The sequence below is a fragment of the Diospyros lotus genome, chromosome 6 (genome assembly GCF_014633365.1).
Source record: "Diospyros lotus cultivar Yz01 chromosome 6, ASM1463336v1, whole genome shotgun sequence".
In the NCBI taxonomy this organism is placed as follows: Eukaryota; Viridiplantae; Streptophyta; class Magnoliopsida; order Ericales; family Ebenaceae; genus Diospyros; species Diospyros lotus.
Window position 1 is genome coordinate 12,964,810 of NC_068343.1, and position 26,193 is coordinate 12,991,002.

The 26,193-nt window shown below is 40.1% G+C and overlaps 1 protein-coding gene and 1 non-coding gene across 2 annotated transcripts; both read right to left on the reverse strand.

Moving 5' to 3' along the window:
• TRNAK-UUU (transfer RNA lysine (anticodon UUU)) lies at positions 1-73 on the reverse strand. The gene has a single exon. It is a non-coding gene; the product is annotated as a tRNA-Lys (tRNA).
• Positions 74-342: 269 nt separating this feature from the next.
• LOC127803476 (thioredoxin reductase NTRB-like) lies at positions 343-26,113 on the reverse strand. Its single transcript, XM_052339718.1, has 2 exons — positions 25,071-26,113; positions 343-1,023 (listed from the first exon to the last, which is right to left on the reverse strand). Exons 1-2 carry the CDS (start codon positions 26,086-26,088, stop codon positions 950-952), a joined length of 1,092 nt encoding a protein of 363 aa, XP_052195678.1. The 5' UTR covers positions 26,089-26,113; the 3' UTR covers positions 343-949.
• Between the last annotated feature and the right edge of the window lie 80 nt (positions 26,114-26,193).

The window sequence follows — 26,193 nt, forward strand, 5'->3', positions numbered from 1 at the left end:
CGCCGTCTGTGGGAATCGAACCCACGACCACGTGGTTAAAAGCCACGCGCTCTACCAGCTGAGCTAAGACGGCTGGTTGCTTTCAGGGTTACAAACTACAATAATAACCATTTATAATTTGGCATGAAAACTCCCCCCACATCTTAGAAAGTGCACTAACCGTTCACAAATTATATCAAATTACCTTCAATCATTAAATTTACTTTGACATAAAATCCCTCTGGAATTTTGTATACTTAAACAAATTTTCTAACACATGTTTAACAAAAAAATAGATCAATGTAATTTTCAGGACTTAAAAAAGCACAAGTAACTTAAAGAAACTTAGGAGTGCCGACTATATAACTTACACTATAATAAGCTTTATCATATTAAGTATTTTAATTTGAAATAAAAAAGTAAAATATAATTGAGGAGCTCTTGTCAGCTATTGTGTCTGTTCTGTTTTGTTTCTATCGACAGGGCTGCTGCTAGCTGAAGCCTATTACTATTAAACCCCTCTAAAGTTGGCAGGTAAGGATATTCACAGAGCTGCTGCAGCTGTATCATTTGAATGAAATAAGGTTCACAGAATTCGCTGCTCTCTCCCTCACTGGTTTGCACAACTCTATTTATTAACAATGAAACAAGCTCTGTATATTTTCTTCATTTGATTGGCCAAAATAAATAGAGTGGTTTCAATCAAACAAATATGAGAATGCTCGTAATTTTGAAGCAAACCAATCTGGTCATTGATAAGATCATCAATGGGTACTTCTAATTCTGCAGTAAAGAATAGAGTCTGGAGAAAGGCGATTATGCAAATGAGGATATTTGGAGCTCTATTCCAGCAACTCAATTAGGACTGGATGAATGATTAAATACCAACCGTAGCACCTTTGAGTAAGATTGTTTTTACAATATAAATTTGACATTAATGGAGCCAGCCCATTTCTTGCACATTGGTGGCTTACAGATCACTCTTCCCCACTTGACTTCCAATTTCCTGCAAGTAATGGTCAGCTTCCAAGGCTGCCATGCAACCTGCGTCAACATGGAACAAGAGGTACTGTCACGAATGCCAATGAGATAAACAATGATGTGATACTAGTTACTTGAAAGTTACAACCCCAAAAAGTGGTGTTACTATAACTAAGCAAGCAAATTGGCTTCATTTAGTCAGTGTAGTTATGTTAGACCACAGGTAGCACATTTGAAATACTAAATGCCAATAATCAAAGTTGGATAAAGAGAAAGTAGATTTAGAAAATCTATCCGTCCCCAAAGACCCTTTGTTTTTTACATGGTTCCTCCCCTTCAGACTTTTTTCTTCTCTCTTTATATGATGCTAATTAAAAAAAGGAAGGCAGCCTGCCACTAAGGAATCAAAATGGCGCACCAGGAAAAGAATTAAGATTTAAACTAAATTACTTTCTTTATTTTTTTTCTTTACTGTCTACGCAACAAACATACTCTAGGTGGAGGGGTTGCCTATCAAGTCCAACCGCTAGGATAAATGCACTAAAACTGGGAATCTGGCACCTTCATGCCAGGTAACCATGTAGCAATCCAGAACATTATGCTATTTAACTTTCGAAGACATAAATAGACATTATTACGAGTATAGAAGATAAAAGGTCAAGCAATCACTCTCAAGAAGATAGTTAAAAGCCTAGCATTTAACTGCAGGCTCATGAGTCTCACAACTAAAATACATTAGGCTTCACCACCAAGAGAAGCAATTTTGTTGCTTCTTAAAATATCATAAGCATAAATCAGAAAAGGACCAAATGCACCCTCAAAGAAGATTAATTAATTGCTTCCGTTCTCACGCTCTTTAAATCACAATTAGGACAATCACTGTTGTGATTGAAGATTCAGGCATAGAACATAGAATTAGTTTTGATAATATCTTTTCATACGTCACAGTTTCCAATAAAAGGGAAAGACTCACCTGCACTGGCTAAAGCATGCCAGATACCCCCACTCATTATTGTTCCTCAGTTCCAAACAAAAACAAAAATATTATTTGTGACTACAATTTCTTTTCCTTGCCTAGGGACCAACCAGGCAAAACAGAAATGCAGGTTAGATGCATTAAAAAAAAAAAGCATCAGCACAAAGGTCTGAGCATAACTTTTCTCTCTGTGAAGACAACTTAAAGGACAAGTATTTGTACATGAGAAAAGTATACTGATAGAAGTAGAAAACTACATGCACAGTTGAGCACAGCAGAAGTAGGAAAACACCAAGAATATTAGCAGGACAAAATGCTCTTGATAAAAGAATCAAGAAGATTTAATATTTAACAGAAATCTTTTGAAAAGAAAGTCATTGTATAGCAAAATTTTACTTTTGCATGTATATTTTTGCTCATTGTGTCCTATTGACTCATTCTGTCTATATTTTACAAATTTTAAAGAGATTTTTTTAGGAGAGATGCTTGCAGGGGCAGCTGACTATTGGTAGGCTACATGAACAGTGTTGACCATTCAATTATTTGATTTTGTAGTAAATGTTTGTTCCTGGGTGCAGTATAGGATAGTCTATTTTTGTATAGATGATATAGTCAAATAAATTGACAAGATAGTTGCACCCCAAGTTACAGACAAAGTATTGATTTCAATTGTATTTGGCAATCCAAATGTATTGACAGAGTTGTTTGTTATGGACCATCTGATGTATGTTGACATATATATATATATATAAGAGGTATATTAATGGTGATTCTTGCTCTTGATATTTATGCTTAAAAATTGAATTATTCAGAGACTTGCAGCCTTGCAGGTCCTTAGGAGGCCCTTCACCTACTAGGGATCCGTGCCAGGGGCAGCTCCCCTTATTTTCAGGTCATGATACAAGCCAAATTATTAGAATGCTATCATCCCTAACCCCCATGGAAATCTCTCCAAACTTGAGAATGTTCAAGTCCAGTAAAGAAAAGTAACGTCAACCAGGAGAAAGTAATTAGTTTAACAATATGTATTTCACAAAAAGTACAACTCATACATCATTATATTAGAACAAAAACACCCGAAGACTTTTAAAGTTGTTACTAGCATTGTAAGGACAAGTATTGGCAATATTTTGTTAATTCTATGTAATCAACTTGCAAAGGCTGAAATCATCACTTCATCGCTATCCCACAAATATTATACAACTATGCCTACCTATAAAACACCAATTTCTGCTGCAAAATAAGTTTCATCTTTAAAGGGCTAGTTATGTGACAAAATATAATCAGTAAAACATTAATACAGCATGATTGTAAGCAACATCCTAACAATATATAATCTAAACACCATAAGTAACTCCTATACAACGAAATACAAAAAAGGGCACCCTAGTGCATGAGACTCCCCACTTTGCAATGATCAGCTACATACACAGCCTTGTTTTGCAAAAAGTTTGTTTCTACAACTCAAGCTGATAACATTCTAATCACAAAGGGACAACTTTACTATTGCAAACACGGGTTGCTCTCATACAAATAGAAATAGCAAAAACTTAAACTAGCATTCCAACATGTAAATAAAAATTTAACCTATCTCTATGTTACAAAAGTTCAAAGTGACAATGGGATGCTAAAATGAATAAGTTAGTGTGCCATAACTCATTCCAATTTCCCATCCTTATGACATGATTAATCCAAGATAAATCCATAACAATGTCTTATCTCCATCATCACTGTATGTTGGGTGCACATGCATATCCAGTAATGTACTTTGGACCTAAAATCTAAAAGTTAATGTAGAAATAGAAGTATTTTTTGAATATAGAATATTCTTTGTATATCTTAGATTCTATGTATATTCTTATTTCTTTTTTTGTTATTTTTCTTTTGTATTATTCTCTTTCTCTATAAAGAGAAAAGGAAAATCATTATATAATTCTAAGAAATAGAGAATTATATTTTCTCAATTTTGTTTAGATGGTATCCGAGCAGCAATTAGGATTAAATCACAGCCGTTCAACTGTGAAACCCTAATTTCCTCTATTCCTCTACTATACCCTAGAAGTGTCACCGTCCTTCACTGGCCATCCTCCGACTGCCGCCGCCTCTGAGATTTGGCCATCCCGACCGCTGCCGCATCTTTAGTCGTCGTCGTTCTCCAGTGGGTTCCCACCTTTGGAACGGTCGCGATCTCCTAGCCTCTCGCGAAGGTCGGCTTTCATCAGTTGCACCTGTCGCTGTCCTTGGTTGCGAAGGTCGGTGTTGCATCGCACTCTAGAGCCGCTCCTATCGGTCATTCGTGCTGCTTCTCCATCACGCATCGGACGTTCGCACTTGTTGCTATCGCGAAGGTCGGCTCTGCATCACACACCAGAGCCACCCCTATCCTTTGTTCTTGCTGCTTCGTTCGTGCTGTTTGTGCTGCTATTCGTACTGGACCTCTATTGTTCAGATTGGGCAACTAGATACCCAGATCCAAGTATCCAGATCCATGGGTCTCTACTAGGGTGTCCAGATTTGTAGAGATCCAGATCCAACTGCTAGTGGGTCCTTGCTTCTGCTGCCCTGATCCGTTTCTTCAACCATCATGACTGACTCTGCATCTTCAGTTCACTCCGACCCAACAATCCCAGTCTTCTCAAGACCAGTTTCGAGTTCCCCGAAACTCCTCTGACTCACATCTGGTACAGATTACGACCATTCGTCTCAATGGTACCAATTTCCTACGTTGGTCGCAATCTGTTCGTATGTACATTCGAGGTCGGGGAAAGATTGGCTATTTGACTGGCGCCACATTAGCCCCAGACAGTAAAGACCCGCTATATGACATTTGGGATGCCGAGAATTCAATGGTGATGACGTGATTTGTTAACTCCATGGAGAAAGAAATAAGTTCGAACTACATGTGCTTCTCTACAGCAAAAGAACTATGGGATGAAGTCACTGCCATGTATTCCGATTTGGGAAATCAATCCCAAATCTACGAGCTCAACTTGAAACTTGGTGAGATTCGACAAGATAGTGATACTGTCACCCTATATTTTAATTCTTTAAAGCACATTTGGCAGGACTTGGATCTCTTCAATACATATGAGTGGAAAAACACAGAAGATTGCAAATATTATCAGAAAATGGTAGATGCTAACCGGGTATTTAAGTTTCTCGCTGGACTCAATGTTGAGTATGATGAAGTCCGAGGGAGGATCGTCGATAGAAATCCACTCCCGTCTCTTAGTGAAGCCTTCTCTGAAGTTCGGCGTGAAGAAAGCCGAAGACTGGTTATGTTGGGCAAGAAAAAGAGTGGAGAAAGTGGGCTATCTGAAAATATGGCGTTTGTGACTGCTGATGCTAATGCTAGTGGACGACATATTGCGAATCAACGAAAGGCGGAAGAAAAACCTCGCGTTTGGTGTGATCATTGCAATAAACCACGTCATACTCGAGAGACCTATTGGGTGCTTCATGGCAAGCCAGCCAATTGGAAGTCTAGATCGAAGTGATCCCAACCTACTGCTCATGAAGCTGATGCAGGACCATTCAACAAAGAGCAACTTGATCAATTTTTGCAACTGTTAAAGCCTAATCTGTCCCCTGGTACACCCAATTGTTCTTTGGCCTATTCATGTAGAAACTCTTTTGCCCTATCTAGCTCTTTTCAATATGTTCTATGGATCATTGATTCAGGAGCATCTAATCATATGACTGGTTTATCGCATCCATTCAACTCGTATATTCCCTGTTCTGGTAGTGAAAATATAAGAATAGCCGATGGTAGTCTTTCACCTATTGCAAGTAAAGGTCTAATTAAACTTTTTGACAATATTGATCTTCAATCAGTACTCCATATTCCTAAACTTGCCTGCAATTTTCTTTCTGTTAGTAAACTCTCCAAATATTCTAATTGTTATGTTATTTTTTTTTTTATTCTTATTGCATTTTTCAGGCCCAGAACTCGGGGAAGACGATTGGCAGTGCTAGAGAAATAAACGGGTTCTACTATTTGGATGGGGATGTCTTGCGTAATAAAAAAACTCACGGGCTAAGTGATATTAGTTTACCTCTGTTTCTAATCAAATAATGCAATGGCATCTTAGGCTAGGCCATCTCAGTTTTCCTTACTTGAAATATTTATTTCCTACATTGTTTAAAGGAGTGGAACTTTCTATGTTTCAATGCGAGAGTTGTCATTTATCCAAAGATCATGGTGTTAAATTTCTTTCAAAACCCTATTGTCCTTCAAAACAATTATATTTAATACATAGTGATGTTTGGGGCCCTTCTAAGGTCTCCACTTTGTTTGGCAAAAAGTGATTTGTTACTTTTATTGATGATCATACTCGAGTTTGTTGGGTTTACTTACTTGCAAAGAAATCAGATGTGCCTAGAACTTTCAAGGATTTTTTCCATTTGATTGAAGCTCAATTTAACACAAAAATCTGTATTCTTCGATCTGATAATGGCACTGAATATTTTAATGAATCTTTGAGAGGTTTTTTTTTAAAAAAAAGAAATTTTACATCAATCCACTTGTCGTGAAACTCCCCAACAAAATGGTATTGCTTAACGGAAAAATCGACATCTACTCGAGGTTGCCAAGACCATCATGTTTTCTATGAATGTCCCTAAATACCTCTAGGGTGATGCAATTTTAACCGCTTCCTATCTCATCAATCATATGCCCACTCGTGTTCTACAGTTTCAAACCCCCTTACACTTTTTAAAACAACTCTTCCCTCTCTATCCTATATATTCTGGGTTACCCTTAAAAGTTTTTGGATGCATTTGCTTTGTTTATGTTCTCCTCATATTTTTCATTCCAAATTGGATCCCACCGCTGAAAAATGTGTCTTTCTAGGCTATGCACCAAATAAAAAAGGGTACAAATGTTTTAATCCTGTTACCAAAAAAACTTATATTAGTATGGATGTGTCTTTCCTCGAAACTCAACCCTACTTTCCCAAAAATCATCTTCAGGGGGAGCATATTGAGAAAAAAGATAATTTTTTAAATTATAATATTGAGGAAGATAATTACTTAAAACTCTATGATCCTCGTCTTACCATGATTGGTGCTCCCCTCCACTCTGATAAACAACTCAAGGATATAAATGTTCCAAATATTGTGGAACAAGGTGTGTCTGGTTCACAAGTGCCTAGCGTGATGGGATTGGAACTAGGGGGAGAATTACCACAAACGGATCAAAATATTCCAAAACCGGAGCTTCAATTTTATACTAGAAGACAAACCCTGAAGAATACTATCAATCCAAATATTCCTCTAACAATTGAACAATCGATGTCTTCGAGTGATGGGCTTTCTGATAGTTCTTCTTCTTCTCATGATAACTCTAAACTCACTCCTCCAGATTATTCTTCATTTGATTTGTCTAATCTTGATATCCCTACTGCTACTAGGAAATGAGTGAGATCTTGTACCAAACACCCAATTGCTAAATACCTGTCATACCGAAAATTGTCCAATCATCATAAGGCCTTTCTTTCAAATATTTCTAACCTACATGTCCCAAGAACAATTCAGGATGCCCTAGGTGACCCAGATTGGAAGTTAACAATCTAGGAGGAAATGAGTGCTCTTAGAAAGAATGGAACTTAGGAGATTGTGAACAAACCAGAAGGCAAAGCAACAGTAGATTGTAAGTGGGTATTTACTATAAAATGTAAGACAGATGAGAGCATTGAAAGATACAAAGCAAAGCTGATTGCTAAAGGTTTCACCCAAACATATGGCATCGACTATCAAGAAACATTTGCTCCAGTAGCTAAAATAAACTCCATTCGAGTTCTCCTCTCCCTTACAATGAATCTTGATTGGCCACTCCACCAATTTGATGTAAATAATGCCTTCCTAAATGGTGATTTAGAAGAAAAAGTATTTATGGATCTTCCACCAGGGTTTGAAAAGAGCCTCGGTACAAACAAGGTATGCCGTTTGAAAAAATCATTGTATGGTCTAAAACAGTCTCCGAAAGCGTGGTTTGAAAGATTTGAAAAGGCGGTGAAAAGCTATGGTTACATTCAGAGCCAAGCAGACCACGCACTATTCTTCAAGCACGCCAACGACAGTAAGAAAGTAATCTTAATTGTCTATGTGGATGATATAATAATGACTGATGATGACAAGGGAGAGATAGAAGAGCTTAAGAGGAGATTAGCTCATGAGTTCAAGATCAAGGACTTGAATTCTTTAAAGTACTTTCTTGGAATGGAATTTGCAAGATCTAAGGAGGGGATCTTTGTCAACCAACGTAAGTATATTCTGGATTTACTCAGTGAAACAGGAATGCTTGGGTGTAAGGTTGCTGAGACTCCCATTAAACCCAACTTAAAACTTCAACCTGCCGAGGCCAAGAATGTGGTAGAAAAAAAGAAATATCAAAGACTTGTGGATAGACTTATCTATTTATCCCATACTGGACCAGACATAGCCTTTGTTGTAAGTGTTGTAAGTCAATTTATGCACTCACCTGGTTCACAACATTTTGAAGCTACCTACAGAATTATGCGGTACCTAAAGGGAACCCCTATGAAATGTCTACTTTTTAGAAAACGTGGACATCTTCATGTAGAGGCTTATACAGATGCGGACTGGGGGCAGGCAGTATAACTGACTGAAGATCTACATCAGGGTACTACACTTTTGTGGGAGGCAATCTTGTTACTTGGAGGAGTAAGAAACAAAATGTGGTGGCTAGAAGCAGTGTTAAACCTGAATTTCATGCAGTTGCCCATGGTATTTGTGAGGTCATGTGGATAAAGAGGCTTTTATCAGACTTGAGGGTCTCCACTTCCCTTCCAGCTAAAGTTTATTATGATAATAAAGCTGCAATCTCTATTGCTCATAATTCAATTCTCCATGACAGGACAAAGCATGTAGAGGTGGATAAACACTTTATTAAGGAAAAAATTGATAATAGAGTAATTTGTATGCCCTACATTCCAACAGTTGACCAAGTGGCTGACATTCTTACAAAAGAAGTACATAGAACTCAGTTTGAGAAACTTGTGAACAAGCTTGCCATGGAAGATATCTTCAAGCCAGCTTGAGGAGGAATGTAGAAATAGAAGTATTTTTTGAATATAGAATATTCTTTATATATTCTTATTTCTTTTTTTGTTATTTTCCTTTTGTATTATTCTCTTCCTCTATAAAGAGAAAAGGGAAATCATTGTATAATTCTAAGAAATAGAGAATTATATTTTCTCAATCTTGTTTAGAGTTAAAAACACCCTTCATTATTCCACATCCTAATTAACCATCACTCAATGGTAGAGCTAGCCTATTGAGCAAGTCCAAGCCCACACACCCTTCTCCCTTCCCCCAAACCAAAAAGAAACAAGAAAAATAAACTTTCTTACGAAGTCACTTTTGTACTAAAATTCTTTTACATGGTAAGCAACTCCTAATTTAACATGAGTCCCCAATTAGATTATCCTATTGACTTGATATTTCCAATATTTCAAGCTTAAGTTTCACTACACAATCATTATAGGGGATGCTAAAGCAAAGATTTTGGGTCGGAAGCAACTACCTTGACTATGCTCTAGTGAAAGGGACCTCTCCACTAACAACAAGAACAACATCAAAAGCCTTAACAAACTAGGAGGGATCACTACACGGATTCCAACTCTTCAATCTTCTCTATCCATGGTCATATCACTTCGTAAGGGGATATATTTTGCACCATGTCAAAAAGTTTTCCATCAAATTTTCTTCAATCTTATTCTACCCAGTGTTTTCAAAAGTGCTAAGCAGACTTAAATGCAGAAGACCTACCGAGCTTAAGCACAAAGCACATGTTTAAACAAAGTGAAGTGCACATAAATGAAATAAAGAGTATAAACTTTTACAAGCATAAAAGAATATAAATGATTAAAAAATCAATCATTAAAAAAACTGAATAAGAATAAGGGCATCAAATTTAACAAACGATGAGATACTATTTTTCTTGTATATTTTAGACAAGTTTAAAAGTTCTCATAAAAAAAGCATAAGACAAAAAAATCATCCGTACTTTACAACTATCCCCAATCAATTAACCCTTAACTTAGCAACAATCTGCAAACAATCAATCAATAATCCGTTTTTACAACAATCAGGAATCAATCATCAATCCCTAATTTACATCAATCAAGAATATATTAGCAATCCAAATTTACACCTAATTACACATGTCCATCAATATTTTTAGCTCAGTAAATACAATTGGGTCTTCTTTTCTGTTTTTTGTTTAAATGAATGAATGATTTTATCAGATCTTAAACAGCTTTTTTTGTGTAATGTTTCCATTCAGGCAGCAATATCATTGCGAAAACTTAAACAAATCCAACTATTCATATTGTCTGATTTAAAATATAAAAAAGAAAAGAACAAGCATATTTCTAAAGCACACTTTTTTGCACTCAAAAGTTCAGGTAAACTTGAGCGTGTTTTAATCGCACTCAGTTAAAGTTGCTGAGCTTCACAAACAAAAAGCCCTAAGCAGGCTGCACTTTGTGCTGTGCTCTTTTTAAACACTGCTTCTACCTCTCTTGTTATGAACTTCCATTTGATTCATTCACCAAAAATATCTCTTCACTAACACCATGAAAAGCTAAAGCCATGTTTCTTATCAGCATCGTATGTCTGGCACTAATTCAACTTTCTCACCATGTTTTTCTCATGCCCCACCTTGTTAAGTTGAGTTTAGCAACAGCCAGTTCCCTCTATTTTCTCATCATGTAAATTTGAAAACAAAAATAAAAAAGATAACAAGATAGCAACTAAAAGATAGAATAAACACATGAGCTAGCAAACACAAGAATAAAGGTATCAACTATGAAAATGAAAATATGCAAAAGTACAAAATAGATAAGCTACCTCAAAAAATGCAATCCAGGTTAATTTCTCGTAATATTCTTCTTGCTTTCTTGTAGGTTAAAAAATTCCTCATGGTGTTACACATTAACGAGTAACCTAAGAGGGTGTGGACATAAATAAGATAGGTACGAAAATTTCCATCAACCAAACAACAACATCATTCCCAAGCCTAATCCCATTATGGGGTGTTTGGCTTACTAGTTTAACTGCTTATAAGCTATGTAGCTTATTTTTTATGCATTTGATAACATTTAAAAGCTTAAATGCTATCAACCTTATAAGCTAATTCAATAGCATTTGAGAAAAGTGTCACATTCCAAGGATAGTATTTGTAATTTTGGTTTTCTGTTTTTTAATTTCTATTTCTATTAGGGCTATTTGTCTAACTAGAGGTTGTTAGGATATTTTTTCCTTTTTGTCTTATTGTTAAGGCAATGTCATGTGACAAGAGTAGCTGTGCCTATTAGAAGAGGGATAATATTGTAATAAATGAGGATGGTGGTTATGGGGGTAGAAGAATGTAGAAGATCAGTAGTTAGAAGAATGTAATTCAAATCTTGGCGCCACTCCTTAAGGAGGAGTATATAAGCCAGCAACCGCTGCTACAGCGGGCATGCTTGAATACAATTGGGTCTCATTTCCCTCTCTCATATTCTCTTTTCCGACTCTCCCTCTCTTTCTGTATTCCCTCCCCCTTCATCAATTCCCGTGCAATTCATCTTGAATTGCAAGAGAATCCTCTGTCAGAATCGAGTTCTGACAATCTAGTATCATAGCAAGTTCTTAGGCAATTGGGCTAGGCCATGGCAGACAGGACAAAGATGAAACAGATGGAGGCGCAACTCCAACAAGTGACGGCGACGGTATTATAGATGCAGAGCAAGATGGAAACGTTTGAAAATTCGGTGGAAAGGAGGATCGAAGGACCGGTGAATGTATGGTGTGAGGAGAGTAAAACGTAGGCTGCTCAATTAGAGGATCAGATGAGAGAACAGAGCCAAACTCTCGGGGATCACATGCATCAATTTATCCTGATGCTTTCACGCCAAACTTAGGTACGAATCTCACATGAGTTCCCTCCGAGGGAGCGCTCTGAGTCAATCATAAATGGCCAGGGAGGTAATTTCATATCGGAGGGATCTGCTGAGTTAGAAACAGAGCAACTGGTGATGGAGGAAAATGTGGGAGTCAGGAGGTCAAGCGTTGCAACCGGATCGAACTAGATCAGTTCGCTTATGCCTAGGATGGAGATTCCCCTATTTAATGGCCAGAATCCGAAGTGGTGGGTGAGGCGATGTGAGAAAGTGTTCGGCCTCTACAATGTGGCCGAACAACAGAAGGTAACAATCACAGCAGCCTACCTTAACGAAGTAGGAGATGTATGGTATCAAGGTTGGATGGGAGTGAAGGAGGAGTGCTCCTAGGAAGAATTCGTGGAAGGACTATGTGGGAGATTTGGGGAGAAAGGAATGTTAGACGTTGTGGAAGAATTTAATAAGCTTAGACAAGAGGGGTCTGTACAAGCTTATCATCAGAGGTTTGAGGAGTTGAAGGCCCTCATGCTGATCTCCAATCCCACCCTCACCGAGGGATATTTCGTGTCAAGCTTCATCAGCAGGTTGAACGAGGAGATTCGTCCCACCATGAAGATGTTCCAACCAAAAACAATACAGCAGGCCACTGAGTGTGCCAAGTTGCAAAACTTAACAATAGAGGCATTAACAAATAAGCAAAATGGGGTGAACAAAGGATGGCAGGCGGTGCCCCTACAACAAAGTAATTGGGGGTGGAATAAGGAAGGCAGAACATGGGGACAAAGCAGCAAGGGATTAGCTCTCCTGGCTCTTTCTTAGTCATTCGGGGGCAATTTGAGGGAGCAGAAGAGGTTAGCAAGGTTTTTCTTTAGATGTGGGGACAAGTACACCTCAAGCCATCAGTGCAAACACCAATTACTACTATTAGAAGGAACGAAAGAAGAAGAGGAAGAGATTGAAGAAGCAGATAATCAAGGCAAAGAAGAAGAGGATGAGAAAATGGAGATTTCCCTTCATGCTCTGAGGGGAGTGTCCACAAGCAAGATCATAAAAGTAGATGGGAAAGCTCAGGAGAACGACATGTCAATACCTATTGACAGTGGAAGTACATATAGCTTCCTCGATGAGGGCATAGCTAAGAGGCTTCATTGCAGACGAACGGGGACTCGACCATTGTCGGTTACCATCGCTAATGGACAGAAAGTAATTTGCAAGTCAGCATGTATGGGGTTTTGTTGGCAGATGTAGGGGGGAAGCTTTCGAGGCTAGCGTAAGACTCCTTAAGTTGGGAGGTTGTGACATGGGCTTGGGTGTGGACTAGATGAGAGAAGTAAGCCCCATTTGTTTTTATTTTAATAAAATGGAAGTTACGTTCGAAAAAAAGGGGAAAAGAATGACTATCATTGGTAGTGCAGAGGTTGGTACTTGCAAGCTTATCTCGAGAAAGAGAATATATAAGCTATTCAAAAACAAGTGGACCATAACAGGTAGTTACAATGCCTTGCCTTGTAATTAAAGAGGCTACAACTGTGAGCTTATATATTGAAGCCATAGCTCAGCTTACGTTGGATGGTATGAATGAGAATGAATTGAATATTGTTGTCTCTCCCCTAATATTTCTACCTCTATCTCTCTCGATTATCTTCTCTCCCTTATCCTCATCTTGCTGTGTTTCTCTCCCTTTCATCTTATCTCTCCCCCAAATTCTTCTCTTAATCTTCCCAAGTCCCTTTTCATACCCTAGCTTAACCCTAAGGATGTGACAAAAAGCTGCCCCCCCCCCCCCTCCTCCCATTTTTCCAAATAAGCTCCTAGGAGTTTTCTTGCGTTGACCAAGTAAATGACAGATTTGCCCTCACACAACTTCTTAATTTCCAATCTAGCCATCTAGGGTCTAACAAATTTGACAAGCAAGTCGCGAGAATTCTGCAAGGAATTTTGGAGAGTTATGTAGAAGTCTTGATTGGAGAGAAAGAAGCAGGAAGAAAGAGAGGAGGGGGGGAAGAAATTGAGAGGGAAATTTGAGATTCAATTCATTCATATCCTTTTTGGACGAGATCAATCTCTATTTATACTGGTCTTCCCTCAATCAATTGAAATTTTCCTGCCTAGTGCAACTTGTATCCTAACTGCCAGCGCCACTTGCAACAAGCATGTGCGCGTTAGTTATTCTATTTCACTCCTAATCTCCCAAGTTACAATTAGTTATTTTAGGCGGTACACGACAATTACCCTCCCCTTGAGGAATTTCTTGTCCTCAAGAAATACAAAGTAAACTTGCCACCCTAGGGAATTGCTTGAGCAAATCTGACAGATATTCCCATGTATTGTCATCCGTAGGCATTTGGCTCCCATTTGACTAGCACTTGAATTAGGGGCGCCCCTTGTTGATATTACACCTTTCCGTCGAGGATAGCATCTAGCTCTACTGTAGGCTCCTCGCTCCTTGTTGAGAGAGTTTGGATTGAATAGAAATTCTCTCTTATTTATTCCATGAGTATGAAACCCTATATATACAAGAAGAATGCTAATAAATCTCCTAAAAACTAGGAGAGGATAACAGCCTAATAAGTATGAACAATAATCATCTATAATTTACAAATTTATACAAAATATGAAAACTTAAACTTGATTTATCTTCTTAGACTTCATGCTTCCTTATCTTCTCATCATTTAACCGCCACTCCTTATCTTCTAAATGATAAGGTTCTTTATCCATAACACTCCCCCTCAAGATTGAGAATGGAAGTCATCCATCCATTCCAAGCTTGCTAATCAACTTTTGATGCACAACAGTAGGCAACCCTTTAGTGAGAATATCTGCAAGTTGTTCACAAGATGATATATATGGAGTACATACTAGACCACTATCCAATTTTTCCTTAATAAAGTGTCAGTCCACCTCAACATGCTTGGTTCTATCATGTTGTACTGGATTGTGAGCAATACTGATTGCTGATTTGTTGTCATAATATAGTCTCATAGGTTCCACCAAAGTAATCTTCAAATCATCTAACAAGATTTTTAACCAAAGTAACTCACATACACCTAACGCCATGGATCTGAACTCTGCCTCTGCACTTGACCGGGCCACCACATTTTGTTTTTTGCTTCTCCAAGTTACAAGATTACCCCCTAGAAATGTACAATAGCTGGATGTAGATCTTCTGTCCACCACTAACCTTGCATAATCTGCATCAGTATAGGCTTCAAGTATCATACTCTGTCCCCTTTTGAACATAATGCCTTTCTCTGGTGTCCCTTTCAAGTAATGAAGTATTCTAAAAACTGCTCTAAGGTGAGTTTCTTTCGGACAATGCATAAATTGACTGACCACCCCCACTGCATATGCAATATCTAGCCAGGTGTGAGCTAGATAAATTAGTTTCCCTACTAGCCTTTGGTAGGATTCTTTATTCACCTCTTTATCTTCTGGAACCTCCCCCAATTTGTGGTTAAATTCAATTGGAGTTGTAGCAGCCTTGCAACCTAGCAGCCCAATTTCTTTTAGCAAGTCCACAATATACTTTTGTTGAGAAATAAAGATGCCTTCTTTTGAGTGTGCAACTTCTATGCTCAAGAAGTATTTCAACCTCCCCAAGTCTTTAATTTCAAACTCTTTAATTAGGCATTCCTTTAATCTAGTCATACATTCTTCATCATTTCCGGTCACAACAATATCATCCACATATACCAATAGGACTGTTACTCTCCCTGTGGCCAAGTGATGGATGAAGAGAGTATGGTCTCATTGACTTTGTTTATACCCTAAGGTAAGCATCACATGGGTAAACCGGCCAAACCAGGCCCTAGGAGATTATTTAAGGCCATACAATGCCTTTTTTAGTTTGCACACTATCTGCCCGCGAGTATCTGTACTATAACCCAATGGTAAGTCCATGTAAACTTCCTCCTCTAGGTCTCCATGCAAGAAGGCATTTTTTACATCATATTGCATCAATGGCCAGCCTAGGTTACCAGCTAGAAATAGAAGAACTCTCATTGTATTTAGCTTTGCAACTGGGGCAAAGGTGTCTAGATAGTCAATGCCATATACTTGAGTGTATCCCTTTGCTACTAGCCTTGTCTTATACCGGTCTAGGTTCCCATTGGATTTGTATTTGATTGTATACACCCATTTGCATCCTACTGGTTGTTTTCCTTTGGGTAATTGAACGAGTTCCCAAGTGTTGCTTTTTTCAAGGGCTGCCATCCCGATTTCCATGGCAGTCCTCCAATTCTCATCCCTTATTGCTTCGGAAAAATGGTGAGGAATTGGAATGGTATGTAGGCTAGTTAGGAAGGTTTTGTGTTGTGTAGACAATTTAGAGTAGGATAGGACCAAGTGTAAAGGATGCTGAGTACAGGTCCTGGTGCCTTTTTTGAGGGCTATAGGCCATTCCAGATCACTGGGGGAAAAGGTAGGAGCATTTTGAGGTGTGTGATGTTCAGTTATAGATGCGGTGGAGTCAATAGGATTATTACCTGCTGGTGTCACAAGAGAACTACTGGTGTCAGTGTTGTTAACAAGTTCAGAGGAGGAAGTAGATTCTTGGATCTGCACTGGGCTAGTAGGAGTACTTGGTGAGGTTTCCTCTAGAGTCTTGTCTGGTGTATCTTCTGTAGTAACCGGATTTGGTGAGGAGGTAGTTTGAGGTGAGGGATCTAGATCAAGTAGAGACATAACTGGATTTCCCTCGGCAGCTTTTGTACTATCATGAGAGTGATCAAAATAGGGAGAATTTTCCACAAAAGTAACATCAGCCGAGATAAAGAATCTTTTGGAAGAAGGGCGGTAACACTTATAGCCCTTTTGGCTGGAGGAATATCCAATAAAAATGCATTTCAAAGCGCGGGGATCTAATTTGCCTCTATTAGGGTTGTGAACATGTACAAATGATACACACCCAAATATTTTTGGTTTCCAGTAGCTAGATATATGTAAATCAGGAAAATGACTGCTTAAGAGTTGAAGAGGGCTATAGGATTCAAGAGTTTGAGATGGCAGTCTATTAATAAGAGTAGTGGCTGTTAGGACAGCCTCTCCGCAATAATTTTTTGGAACATTATGGTGGAAAAGTAGTGCCCTAGTCACAGCTAATAGATGCCCATTTTTCCTCTCAGCTACCCCATTTTGTTGGGGTGTGTATGGACAAGATGATTCATGAATAATTCCTTTTTGTTAGAAAAAATGTGCGAGGGATTGATTGAACAAATCTTTGGCATTATCAGTCCTTAGCCTTTTGATTGGCACTCCAAATTAAGTACTAATCATGTTATAGAAGTTAGGAAAAATAGTGCTTACTTCAGATTTGTTTTTCATAAGAAACAACCACATTATCCTAGTGCAATCATCCACAAATATTATGAACCACATTGCCCCAGACAGATTGGGAATAGTTACAGGCCCCAAACATCACTATGGAGAAGTGAGAATGGACTAGAGGTTCTTTTATTGGATGAAGGGTAAGACACCCTTTTATGTTTAAAAAATTCACAAATAGGGCAATGAAAGTCTTGAATATCACAACTCCTAAACAAAGCTGGAAACATAACTCTAAGAGTAGAAAACGAAGGATGACCAAGACGATGGTGATGTAACCAGATCTGGTCCTGATTAGATTGCACCAAACAAGACACAAGATTCACCTTGTCCTTGTTTTCTTCCCCATTTGATCCATCAAAGTAGTATAGGCCAGCCCTAGCTTTAGCAAGCCCAATCCTCTTCTTCAACCCCTGTTCCTAAATTTCACAGCAAGTAGAAGAAAAATTAACACTGCAATTGTTAACTAGGCTAAGCTTTTGAATGGAGATGAGGTTGGTGAAGAGTTTAGGGACATGGAGAACATCTTTGAGAGTTAGATGGTTATTAAGGATAATATTTCCTTAGCCAACAACAGTGGTCAAAGAGCCATCCGCCAATGTTATCTTTTTTGAGCTTGAACAAGGACTATAGGTAGTGAAATAATGGGATAAAGGGGTCATGTGATCTGTTGCCCCAGAATCAATAATTAGATTGGGTTATTTCTGAAGCATGTGAGGTAAGAGAATGAGAGGACATACATGTAAGTGCAAGAGAACAAGTACCTTTTTCTTTCTTTTCAAGAGAGTCTAGAAAGTTTCTTAGCTTTTCAATGTTTGCCCGGTTGAAGTCCAAGCCATCTGCCTGCTCCTTTTGTTCCCTTTGCTTGTGCTTTGTCTGCTACTGTTGACTGCTGGCTATATAGGCTTGATTTTGGACCCCAAGCTGTCATCCTTTAGATGGTTTTCCATGTAGCTTCCAGCATCTCTCTATGGTATGCCTTGATTTCTTGCAAAAAGTACACCATAGAGAGTCTCGAGAATCTCTATAGCTGGAAGTTTTATCTCCAGCAGACTTCCTTTCCTCCTTAGGACCCCAGTTAGGACCTCTCAACGTTATTAATGCTGACTTTTCTACAGGAGCAGTGTGTAGCATTACTCCTCTTCTCCTTTCTTCAGCCCGAATTAGAGAGATTACCTCATTTAGGGAAGGTATATCCTCTTTGCCAAGTATTTGAACCCTGACTGCATCAAACTCCATATTTAGACCTGCCAATAAGTCATAGGTTCTCTCCTTTTTCACAAATCTTTTATGTAAGGTTGCATCTTCACTACATTTCATCTTTAGACATTGATAATGATCTAATTCTTGCCATAGAGTTTGCAGCGTATTAGAGTACTCAGTAACAGATCTTACCCCTTGTTTGGTTGTTGCAATCTTAGTTTGGACTTCATATATTTGTCCTGCATCATTCACTTTAGAATATGTGAGGTTGACAGCCTCCCAAATATCCTTAGCGGTTGTTAGAAACATCACTGTATCACTTATCTCGGGCATCATCGAATTCCAAAGTCAAGACATAACTAAAGAGTACTCCTCATTCCATACAGCAAACATGGGATCTCATTCTTTAGGGCCAGTCCCTAAAAGATGACTTATCTTACCTTTACCTTTGAGAAAGTTCCGGATAAGCTGAGACTATTTTAGGTAGTTTCTCTCATTCAACCGGTAGGCTGCTTGGAGATTTTGTAGTTCTCCTCCATTACTTGAGTTGCTAGATCCAGTGAATGGAGCTTTTGATGGGCAGCTTGTTTCAACCGCTTCTGATGTAGGATTGGTGTTGGAGACGGTAGACATCTTAGGAAAAACTCGGACTTACTTATCGAATGATGAACCAAACGAATGAAGGGAAAAACGATGAGAGAATATCGGGTGAAGAAGAAAGTCGTAACTGACTTTGATCACTTCAAGAAACGGAACAAGAAAAACCAGGCCAGAATGGTACTAAGCAGGAAAAATCAGCAATGAAGGCCTAAACGGAATTCCCTTGATACCAGGCTCTAATACCATGTTGAGAGAGTTTGGATTGAATAGAAATTCTCTCTTATTTATTCCATGAGTATGAAACCCTATATATACAAGAAGAATGCTAATAAATCTCCTAAAAACTAGGAGAGGATAACAGCCTAATAAGTAGAAACAATAATCATCTATAATTTACAGATTTATACAAAATATGAAAACTTAAACTTGATTTATCTTCTTAGACTTCATGCTTCCTTATCTTCTCATCATTTAACCGCCACTCCTTATCTTCTAAATGATAAGGTTCTTTATCCGTAACACTCCTATTTACAATGGGCAGTTTGAGGCTTGCCGGTTGACCCCCCACATATTTCTTTAGTAAGAACACATGAAAGACCAAGTGAATGTGAGAGTTTTCCAGCAATTGGAGCTTGTAGGCCACTTTGCCCAACCTTGCGATAATGGGAAAAAGGGTCGTAGTATCTCGGACTTAGCTTAGTTATTGGCTCATCTATCACGGCTTTATGCTGAGGAAGTCTAAGCTTTAGGTACACTTCTTCTCCTACTGAAAACTCCCTTTCAATCCTGCCTTTATCCACTTGTTTCATTCTGTTGTGTGTCATGGCTAGATCTTTTTTAAGCTGTTGAAGTACCTCTTGCCTATGTTGAAGGTGGTCATCCATTGTTGCAACATTAGTAAACTCTTATGGCATTGGTAGTAGGAGGTTTGTACCCAAAGAGAGCTTCAAACGGCGACATCTTGATGGAACTGTGGTGACTAGAATTGTACCACCACTAGGCTAGAGCAAGCCACTTATGCCATTTTCTGGGCCATTGAAAACTCAGACACCTTATGTAATTCTCCAGGCATTGGTTGACCCTCTTAGTCTGCCCGTCCGTTTGAGGATGGTAGGCAGATGACATGCTAAGCCTGGTTCCCAATGATTTCAGTAATGTCTGCCAAAAAAGGCTGGTGAATACTTTGTCCCGATTTGATATGATATTTTTAGAAACCCCATGTAGCTTGATAACTTGATCAAGGAACACTCATGCAACCTCCAGAGTGGTGTAAGGATGGGATAGGCCGGTGAAGTGAGCAAACTTTGTGAATCTATCAACCACCACCAATATACAATCTCTACTCTCTAATCTGGGCAACCCTTCAATAAAATCTATAGAAACACTCTCCCAAGCTTGTCCCGGAATGCTTAAGGGCTATAATAACCCCAGTGTGGCTATGGTTTCATACTTGCATCTTTTGCAAGTATCAAAAGTCATTACAAACCGAATCACCGCTTCCCTCAACTTAGGCCAAAAGAATAGTTGTTTCACCTTGTGGTACGTGTTTCAAATTCCGAAGTGTCCTCCCAAGGGGGATCCATGTAGGGCCTGGAGAATCTTGTCTTTCACCTATGGGCAGTCCCCAATCACTATCCTTCCCTTATATCGAAACACCCCATCATGTAGTGTGTACCCCTTTTTGCTGTTAGGATCCAACACTAACTACTCTAGAATCCCTCTAAATTACCTGTTTGAATCATAACTGCTGGCCACCTCCTGGTACCACTCCAGTATTAATGCAGTAATGGTTGCTGCCTCTCCCTTCTCCTAACATTGCAATAAAGCATCAGCTACCACATTGTCCTTCCCTTTCTTATACTGTATAATGTAGTCGAGACCCATCATCTTAGCCATACCTTTCTTTTGTAACTGTGTGTGGATTTTCTATTACAGCAAGTACTTCAAACGCTGGTGGTCGGTCTTAATCACGAATTGCCTTCCCTCCAAATAGTGTGTCCACTTTTCTACTGCCAATAAGACTGTCACAAACACTTTCTCGTAAATGCTCAATCCCACATGCCTTGGAGCCAATGCTTGGTTGAGAAAGGCTATGGGTCTGCCTTCTTGTGTCAGTACAACTCCTAACCCAATATCACACGCGTTAGTCTCCACCACAAAGGTCTTGTTGAAGTTTGGTAACCCCAACACTGGTGCCACGCTCATTGCTTGCTTCAATTGCTCAAAAGTTACCTCAGCTTCCGGCCCCCATCTGAACCCTTCTATTTTTAACAATTGTGTTAGTGATCTACTTATTACCTCATATCCCTTCACAAACCTCTTGTAGTACCCAGTCAAGCCTAGGAATCACCTTAAAGCTTTGAAGGTGGTAGGTCCAGGCCATGCTCGCATGGCTGCCACCTTGTGCGGATCAGTGCTAACCCCCTTTCCAAATATGATATATTCCAAATATTCGACTTCTTTGACTTCTTAATGTACAATTGTTGACTCTAAGGATCTCGCAAGTAGCCTTTAAGTGTGTAAGGTGTTGGTCAAAAGTATGGTTGTACACCAAGATGTCATCAAATAATACAAGAATAAATCTCCTTAGGTGCAGCTCAAATATTTGGTTCATTAAAGATTGAAAAGTGGCTAGGGCGTTGGTGAGTCCAAAAGGCATTACTAAGAATTCATAATGGCTTTGGTGGGTTCAAAATGCTGTCTTAGGGATGTCTTGTGGGTTCATTCTAATCTAGTGATAGCCTGCCCTAAGATCCAATTTAGAAAAAATGGTGGCATCCCTCAGTTCATCTAGGAGGTCTTCAATAAGGGGAATGGAAAATTTATCTTTGACAGTAAGGGCATTCAACTGTCAGTAATCCACACAGAAGCGCCACGAGTATTTTTTACTAACAACACAGGGGACACAAAGGGGCTATGGTTGGGTTGAATGAGAGAGTGTTGCAACATTTCTTTGACCATTCTCTCTATTTTTGTTTTCTGTGTTGGGGGGGTAACGATAGGCTTGGGCATTACAAGGTTCTAATTGAGGTTTCAAGATGATGGAGTGGTCGTGGGTTCGGGTTGGAGGTAAGGTTTTAGGCTCTTTAAAGGGATCCTCATATTCAACCAAAAGTACATTGAGTAAGTCAAGTTGGTTTACCTCCCATGTTTGTTGGGTTGGGCTGCTGACCACCAACATTTCGCTCATGATTCCTCCTCTTCTTCTTCGAGTGCTTGGATAGAGAAGAGCTGAGCCACGCAGCTCATCTTCTGCTTTAGTATCATCTGTGGCCTTTTTCTTGTGATCATCTTACACATCCCCACTTCTTTGTAGCCCACCAATGCCATTCTTCTTCCTTCTTTTTCGAACGTCACCTTCATCCTATTGAAATCAAAGCATATGGGACTCACATGCTTCATCCAATCCACACCTAAAACCACATCACATCCCCCCAATTGGAGCAGTCAGAGGTCGGTCTCGAAATTCTCTCCTTGCATTGCCCAACAGAACCCCACACATGCTAATCTACTCACCACCTTGCTCTTGTTTGCTACAATACTGTGAGAGGTTGTGTACTGATCAGGGGACACTTCAACTTTTTAGCAGTTCCTTCATCCAAGAAACTGTGGGTACTCCCACTGTCTATGAGGGTCATTAACTTGTATTCTCCTACTCTTCCTTCCACCTTAATGATCTTATTATTGGCCAATCCCCTCAGCGCGTGCAATGAAATTTCACCATTATCTTCCTCTCCTTCGTCAGGTATTTCCGCCACTTCCTCTTCTTCCACATTCTCCTCTTCGCCTTCCAGCAGAAGCAATTGCTTGTTGCATTGATGATTAGGGAAATACCTATCCCCATATTTGAAGCAAAGGTTAGCATGCCTCCTTTGCTCTGTCAGCCTATCTCCTTGTAATTTAGGACCCATAACGGGTACACTTTTCATTCCTTGATTCTTTCCAATGGGAATCAACACATTGTGTACCTCCCCTATTCATCAGCCTCTACTTCTTCATAAGCACTTCCACTGTCAACTCATGTAACCTTGCACTGTCAATGGCACGCTTGAGGGTCCTTGGTTGCAAGACCTTCACCATAGGTCTTAATTCTTCACTCAATCCACATATAAAACTCGAGGCGAAATAAACCTCTGTGAGATAAGGATTGTGGTTAAGCATCAATGCCTTTAACTCCTCAAACCTCCTATGATAATCCACCACTGATCCTTCTTGTTGAATCTTGTTGAATTCTTCTACTACATCAGTCATTCCCCTTTCTCCAAACCTCTCACATAATTCCTCTGCGAACTCAACCCAATGGCATTCCTCTTTCACCTTAGCCCATCCTTGATACCAATCATCTCTGGCATCATTGAGGTAAGCCACGGCTAGTCATCCTCTGTTGCTCCAGCACCCACTCAAGCTCTTTCACACCTCCTAATCCACCATCTAGGGGCGTTCCCGTCAAACATAGGAATATCCAATTTGGGCGTTGGAATTCCCGGATAGCCTTGGCCCCCAATTATTCCCGACCTCCTTCCGACTACATTTTCTCCCGTTCCCACCAGCTCATCCCCCATCTCATAAGCTTCCAGCCTCCTCTAATTCATCTCGTGACTAGGAAGAATCGATTCTACTCTTTCTCTACTAGGAAAATCGGGGGATAGACTTACCGAGTGTTGACGAGCAAACATCACCATAAACCCTTGCAATTGCTCCCTGATCTGAACTCCCACTTCCTCACGAATTTGACCGACCACTCCATTCAATTTGCGATCAATGGAAATGATCGCCTCATGATTGCAATTGGATCCGAGCTCCAACTGATTCACTCTTGCCTGCAAATCCAACACTGTAGAACCAAATTGTTATAGCTACATCTCCATGTTCTTCATCCTCATTCCCTCCACCATCTAGCTTAATTCACGGCGATCGGAATTGGCCCGGACGAGCTCTAATACTAGAATTGTCAGGTCTAATGGATCTGACAAGTAAGTCTCGAGAATTCCGCAAGGAATTTTGGAGAGCTATGTAAAAGTCTTGATCAGAGAGAGAGAAGTAGGAAGAGAGAGAGGGGGGGGAGAAGGAATTGAGAGAGAAATTTGAGATTCAATTCATTCATATCCTTCTTGGATGAGATCAGTCTCTATTTATACTGATCTTCCCTCAATCAATTGAAATTCTCCCGCCTAGTGCAACTTGTATCCTAATTGCTAGAGTCACTTGCAACAAGCATGTGCACGTTAGTTATTCTATTTCCCTCCTAATCTCCCAAGTTACAATTAGTTATTTTAGGCAATACACGACACCATCTCCTTCATTGCTTCTCTGTCGCCGCCTCCCTCCAGCTTTGATCGTCGCCGTCGCCTTTGCCACCTCTAGATGCTCTGTCATCGTCGGTCATCACCTCCAAATCCTCCTTCGTCATCGACCACCGCCTCCAACTTCGACCGTCACCCACACCTCCTCCATCTCCGTCGCCATCGACTGTCGCACGTGCCCCCTCCATCATCTGTTGCTTCCTCCTCCATCGGCCGCCTCTTTGTGTATATATATATATATATGTAACATATATATTTAACATATGTATATATTGTATTAATATAATTTTTAATAATTGTGTATATTTTTATGAATTTAATTTATATTATTCAGCAACATGTCTATTTTAATCTTCTTGTCAAGTTCTGACAACTTATCAGTTTTTACAGACCAAACGCATAACTATATAACTAATAGCTTAAAAGTACATTTATTTAAACGAGTTATCAGCTTAAACGATGCCCAACTTTTAAGCTCTGTACAACTTAAAAGCTAAATAACTTAGCTACTGAAAAAAAAGGGTAAGCCAAACACCCTCAATTTGGGGTCAGTTACATGACACAATTTGATTACACAAGCCCATTTAGAACACGATGTCATTTACTGTACAAAGAAATGAAGAAGGCTAAAACAAATGTCATCCACTAATTTGCTCTGCTATTTGATTTCACCACCAGAATGAATTCATCGATGCAATGCGGCTATGGTGAGAACATAGTAAGACCTTTTTTTAACGTGAACTACCGAGCAGAATTTCAGACATGAAGGTGAAGGAAAAAGGAATAGTCACACTAACCGGTTCCAGCAGCAGTAACTGCTTGCCTGAACTTCTTATCCTGAACATCTCCTGCCGCAAAGACACCCTGCACACTGGTCTGCGTTGTGCCGGGCTTTGTCACGACATAGCCATCTGAATCAAGCTGCAGCTGCCCATCCAAGAAGCTGGAAGCAGGCTCATGCCCAATTGCGAAGAACAAACCAGAAACCTTCAAATCAGAAACCTTCCCCGTGGCCACGTTCTTCACCTTCAATCCTCCTAAAACCCCCTTCCCCTTCTCTCCGTACGCCTCTACCACCACCGAATTCCACAGCACCTCAATTTTAGGGTTATTCAAAGCCCTGTTCTGCATTATCTTCGAAGCCCTAAACTCGCCCCTCCTGTGGATGATGTAAACCTTCGATCCGTACTTTGTCAGAAAGTTAGACTCCTCCATGGCGGAGTCTCCGCCGCCAACTACGGCTATCGGTTTGTCCCGAAAGATCGGGGCGGCGCCGTCACAGACGGCGCACGCCGAAATCCCCCGGTTCCAGAACCCTCCCGGGCCCTCGTCCGAGCCGGGGAAGTTCAAGCGCTTGGCAACGGCGCCGGTGGCGACGATCACGGAATCGGCGAGAACCGTCCTGGAGTCAGTGAAGAGCTTGAAAGGATTGGTGGAGAAATCGACTTTGGTGACAGTTTCGGTGAAGATCTCGGTGCCGAACCGGAGGGACTGGGCTCGGCACCGGTCCATGAGGTCCATGCCGAGGATCCCATCGTGGAAGCCGGGGAAGTTCTCGACGTCAGTGGTGGTGGTGAGCTGGCCGCCGGGGGCGATGCCGTTGGCCATCCAGCCCTCGAAGAGGATGGGCTTGAGCTCGGCCCGGGCGGCGTAAATGGCGGCCGTGTGGGCGGCGGGGCCGCTTCCGATGATGCAGAGACGGGTCCTGAGGGTCCGCAAATCGTCCATGAATGAATTTGCTTTGGTGGCGATGCGGGCTGAGCAGCGAAGTCTCCTCCGAAATCCGGGGATTACGAAATTTGGAAAGCAGCGCATTTAGGCGTTTCGGTCTCTGGGGTCCTTAAAAATAGGTCGAATTTCGTAGTTTCCGCGCCCAGCGCCCTTGGGGAACGGCTTTGGGAGCGAATTCGGGGTTTTGCA